General features: G+C 37.7%; 1 protein-coding gene across 7 annotated transcripts in view; it reads left to right on the top strand.

The window, feature by feature from the left end:
• Positions 1 to 4,520, top strand: part of lqf (epsin homolog lqf) — a 61,166-nt gene extending 56,646 nt beyond the window's left edge. For all 7 annotated transcript variants that reach the window (XM_080278509.1, XM_080278513.1, XM_080278516.1 and 4 more), the window contains one exon: positions 2,277 to 4,520. In XM_080278509.1, coding sequence (XP_080134635.1) covers positions 2,277 to 2,635 — 359 coding nt within the window. In that variant the 3' untranslated portion in view covers positions 2,636 to 4,520. The remainder of the gene's footprint in view (positions 1 to 2,276) is intronic.
• The last annotated feature ends 1,480 nt before the right edge of the window (positions 4,521 to 6,000 follow it).

A 6,000-nucleotide genomic window follows, 5' to 3' on the forward strand; every position in this document is an offset into this window, starting at 1 on the left:
TTTTTCCCCATTCCTCTTCTAACTTAATATACTGGTGTTATATCCTATAACCTAACCCTCATAGCCTTACCCTAGTCACAGGCTAGGTTTGCTTTGTCAGCATTGTGAATGGTATAACTGAAAACAACTATATTTTAGGGAAGAAAATACTATACAGTATAATGGGCCACCTATTACTGAATCACTTGGGTGAAATAAAGTTGTAGTTGTACAGTACAGTACCAGGATTTATCATGAAACTGTTGTATAATAAATGGTTTCATTGCACTTTGTATGTAGTGCATTCCTTGTGCCTGATATGTATGTACCATATCTGTATTTGCAGTGCGTCTTTATTAGGGGATATGATTATTATATACAGTAGTGATTTACTTATTTGCTCTTTTGTGCATATTGTTATTACATGAATCTGAGACATTGCTCAAGATGATTCTCATTAATTTTAACAGCTTTTGATAATTGATGGTGAATAGTAATTTAAAGACCAGACGTGCTGAACTCATCACAGAGCAGCAGCTGCTTTTTTTGACCACCAGTAAAATTATGTTTGTGTAATTGTTGTTGGAATTAGTTGGTACTGGTAACAGCTAGCTTGAAAGCCTGTCATATAAGATTTTGTATTTATTATTTAACTCAGCCCATGTTCCTCCAGATACTGGAGGGAGAAATTAAGAATTTCATTGCTTGTTGTGAAGGAAGGTAGCCTGAAGTATTCTTTTTAATTATGCTTTGCTCATTTTCAAGGAATTTACATTTGGAATAATTTAAGTCTGCTGCCATGTAATGATACAGTACTACTGATTACTCTAGCTCTGATAATATATTGCTGGAGGGAGCTTAATGTTTCAACTCATTAATATACAGTATGCATAATGTTTTGTATATAAGCTTTTTTTTCATAATTTGGCCACATTATCACAAAGTTGAAACTAATTTACTGTTAGTTTGTAAAAGTATCTTAAATTAGTGTTTGGAATATTAAGTTCATGTAATACTGACTTTAGTTTCCCATCAGTCTTTTGTATGTGTACCATACCAACTTGTAAGCTACTAACAGCCCTTAGACTTTACAGGCTTTAAGAGTTCAGCGCTGGTGTTTGTGCTTCTGGATTGGTGTGGGTGCGGTATTGTTGTTAACCCTCTCCTTGTAGCCTTGGCTTAATGCTGGTTGGTGTGTGAAACTAGCCTGCCTGGACTTGATCAGTAAGCACAGAGTAAGGGGTGCTGACTGGTACTAACTTTACTCCAGTAGCCACTCATCAGTTCATGTCATTCACTCTCAGGGCCATCAGACTGTACTACAGTACCATCATTTAACTTTACTCATTCTTTGGGGTTTCTGAATTTACTATTATCATTTCATCCTACTCTCTCTCTTTGAGCTGTCTAGCTTTACTTCTATTCTCTCCAATTTACTGATTCACAGAATCCTGTGCTTAACCCTTTCAATCCAGAGCATCAGTTGTGTTTTATTTTTGGTATCCTAAGATGATTGTATTTGGCTTCTGAGGAGTTTTCCCAACTGGACTAATTAGGATTAGCCTTTAATTTTCCTTTCATTATAAGAGGTCTTCTTAAGCCAAATAAAATTGTCTACTTGTAAAGAATGAAAATAAACAGAATACTGAATTCAAGGGATTGAAATTTTCTGTTAGATGACATACTGACTCAGATTTACTTCGTGATATTATTCAACAAAGTTATGAAGCTTATGTTAGGATGAGGTTCAGAAGAATTAGTTGTGGAAGATTTTGAGGTGCTTTAGCATTTTTTTCATGTCTGAGATCCCCACAACAAGGTTTCATATAATATGGAGAGTAATTGGTACCAGTTAACTGCATTATAAGGAGGACCATTGTAGTTGTAGCTGTGGTGGGGAGGTAACTTGAGATGTATGCTGTACTCTCATTGTTGCTTTTGCAAGTGTAGATAGTATTTGCTCTAATAGCTGTGCATAGAAAAAAAGTTGAAAAGTACTGTAGTCATCACACAGTGTTAGGAGTTAATGCATGAAGTCATGCATATACTGTATATTCTAATGAGTTATAACAGTCTTAATACTCATTACAGTTAGGTACCTGACTCTGTAGTTATTTTTTATGGTTAAATATTTTGCATAGTGCCTATGCTGTACATATTTATTGGGTTTATATATATATATTTTTTTTATAGGACACAGAATATATAACGTATTTCTAATATTTTCCTCTTTTAGCATGACACAGAATTTCAGGTGAACAAGTTTCATGCTTTTGGGTTTTATCTCTCCCATACAGGCACCTCTTCCATGACCTCCATGCATACCTCCAACTCTTCCTTCATCAACAACCTCAACAACAACAATAACACCAATCCTTTTGCTACACCCGGCCTCGCGCCCTCATCTTTTGCAGGTGTGAACCCGTTCAGCTCCCCGAGCCCTCCCAACCCCTTCCAAGCTGCCCCCAAGCCCTCCATGAATCAACTGAGAACAACAGGTATTGGGGCAGTGGGTGTATCTGGGATGCCCCCACCTGGTGTGGGGGCCCAAACCACTGGGGCTGCCCCAGGGCCATGGGGCCCCACTCAGCCGTCCTTGGGATTTGGGGCGGCCCCTACTGCGGCCCCCCAGGATGAAAACCCGTTCCTTTTATAATATCACTGACTTCCTGGTAGCTGTGTTCACTGACCTCCTCCACACCTTATGGTCACTCCTGTTTCACTTATTTTATGATTTATATGGAGTTTAAAATTTTATTTCTACTATGTAAATAATACTGTAGATGTCTTCATTATATCACATGTTTGTACAGGGTCTCTCTCATTTCTCTCTTGTTCATTTATTTGCGTGTAATTATCAAATACTGTACTGGGGAGAAGTTTGGAAACACCAGTGATAAGCTGCAATGGTAATAAGATTAGGTTATTAGTATATGGTAGTTTCCAAACCTGATATTCATACTACTGCACCTGTGTTTTCAGATTTTGTTAGAGACAAAAATTGTATGCAATATTGCCTCCGTTATTTATTATTAGATGTACTTTTATAGGTCCAAGAGTAGGTAATAAGAGGTATTACTTATTTATATGAGTACTGTAAATTTCCCGATGTTAATCTTCACTGTAACCGTTGAATTCTTACATATTAGTTCCTCTCATTTTTTAACCATTATGTTCAGTCAAGTTTAGTGACCTCCAGATCCTCTTATTGTTCACTACTTAGTTATTGATTTTATTTACTGTAATTTAATAAGATTTGGAAGGTACCTAATTGGAGTCTGTGTTTGAAAATCAATCAGTCTAAAGGGATAGGGAAACATATTCATCCTCATTATCATCATCATCATCATCATCATCATCATCATCATCATCATTATTGGCTTCTTCCAGTTTCCCATTTTCACCTGGGATGGTGGGATCTAGAGCAGGGGTTCATTGATTTATTTGCAAAGCATGGATCGGAGGAAACAATAAGCCCCAGGTACAATCTCTCCCACCCTCCTTTACCATAGGAAGTATGAGGTTGCATGCAACAGTTACTGGCAGGGGAGTTCATATTCTAATGCCAATAGAAATCGGAGAGATTTCCAGCCCCCTGCTTCCATTCAGTCATGCACATATTCATTTTACCGAGGTCACTGTTGAACAATGTTATTCAGGTTATGAATACCTATTAATTGTGAAGATGTTATTAAAGCCTGCATCTAACCCCATGAGTTCCAAAAGTATCCTCAAGTGAGTAAAATGTTATGGAGACACCAGGATTAAGATGTAACAATCTTCTGTACATCCCAGGATTGATGGGGTTTATTTATCATAAGGAAAATGGAATCGTCTAGAAATGGCTAGATTAAAATGAAAACCACATCACTGGATTGAATGGGTTAGCCACCTGTTTGTTTTGATATGCAGGGAGTACATGGATGGTGTTCTTTCTCCCCTCTCCTCAGAAACAGTATATGTAGCAGTGGAAAGGGAAACAGGTAATGATACAGTATATTGATATGGGTATTTAGGTGAGCTGGAGAATACTGAGCAAAACTTAAACCATTGTTTTGAATGTACCGTAGATTAATTTTAACTGTTGTATTTGACTGAATTATTTACTTACTTAGGATGTTTTATTGAATATTGTAATGGAGATATGGGTTAATGGCAGCCACTCTCCTAGGATGAGTGAAGTACATGAACAAATTCATGGCATGAGGATGTGGATGTCAGGATGGGGCTAGTTGTCCACATCACTTCAGTGTTACAAAAGCATTTTTTCTGGTAGTCTTTCTCAGGCAAATCAATCTTGTTAGGAACTTTTTTGGAGTCACTGGTGACTTTCCTTGACAGCTGGAACCATGGGAAAATTTCCAGAAAAGTTGCTCATATGACACTGACAGTATGCACTGCATATCTGGAGATGAAAAATTGACTGGTGAAGAGATGCATGATTTTCATAACTAATAACACTGGGATAGACTGAAAGTTACGGGGGGTAAAGGATATATTTGTGGTCAGTAATGATAGAACATTAAATGCTTTTTTTTTTTTTTTTTTTTCCCTAAAACTACTTATGTATCCATCTTAATTACTGATTTGTAGCCGTAGCTTAACAGTGGAATGTGATAACAGTCACACATAAGTGCTATGGAAAGGATGTACACCTGTTACGATTTTTTTTTTTTTTTTTTTTTTTTTTGCCATTCAGCTGTGTGAAGTAAGCAGCAAAATAATGAAGATCTGGGCCAAGTTAGTGTAAAAGCACTATAGTATATGTTGAGAAGGTATTGTAAATGGTAGTTGGAGATGACAGTGTTGACTGATGAAGGAATAGCGAGATGTTAGGCTATAGAAATTACACAAGTAAAGGATGTGTATGTGGTCAGCATTGGAAGAGCTTCAGAAGCCAATTTAAGGTGAGCAGGTATTGTTGTTGTTAATTAATCTATCTGTCTGAGCAGACCTATCTTCCTCAGGATAGCAACTGCACCTGCACGGCAGTCACTTGCAGCAAACCGATGTTCCTTTGCAGTTGATAGTACCCTGTGACTACAAGGCTCAGGGGAAAGTGTGGAGGTTTGGTTCCTGGATGGATTCCATCTTTATGTAACTCCACCCAGATAACAGGGGCACCATAGCAGACTCACATCACCCTGTTATGTGGTTATATGGTTACCACCCAACAATATAACTGGTTTCTTGGGTTACAGGAAACCAGTAGGCATATCACTCAGTGTAGAGCCTCCTGAAGTAAAAGAAGGGTGAAAATAGAAGGAAGAGTAATAAAAAGTGACAGGAAGACAAGGGTGAAATTGGAGGAGAGGAGGGCAGACACAGATAAAGTGATACATGTGAAAGAAGTAGGTGTCTTTACACTGTGATGAGTGATGGTTGCCACCATATACGACGAGCAAGTATTGTTTTGTAGATGGTAATTGGAGTTGTCAGTGTTAGCAGCTGAAGAGATGCAGAGTCAGTAGAACAGTTATAAAGGTATCATGTGGAGAAACTAGTAATAGGATCATGTAGAGAAACAGTTATAAGATGGTCATGTATAGAAACAAGTAAGGGATGGAACTGCATTCTTGACAGATTTTGCGAGTGAGCCTCAGAGGAGTGATAGTTACTGGCGAAACCTTTGAAGACATCAGCAAAATTGGTGCAGGAAGAAAATTTATTAGCTGACTCATGCGTCTCTACCATCCAATATATGAAGTGATGGATGAGACAGACTGCGATTTCCAGGGAATAAGGGATGCATGTGTGGTCAGCAGTGGCATAATACTGTATTGTAAGCTAGTTTCAGTTGAGGATAATTACTCTAAATGCAGAGTAATGCTTCAGGGATGGATGGGAATGGATGCCAGTATTATATCATTGCACTGTGCTGCAGTATACTGTTATCAAGTAAGAATGATATAAATGTGTAGGTATGGAAGGCAGCTGATTTACACAGTATATATTTTAAAAGTAAATGTGTTTATTATGGAAGGAGGTTGTGTAATGTTTAGTAAATTGTGTATTACCCAC

This window comes from Coenobita brevimanus, chromosome 74, assembly GCF_032717465.1.
Source record: "Coenobita brevimanus isolate Jiangsu-jjx chromosome 74, ASM3271746v2, whole genome shotgun sequence".
Lineage (NCBI taxonomy): Eukaryota > Metazoa > Arthropoda > Malacostraca > Decapoda > Coenobitidae > Coenobita > Coenobita brevimanus.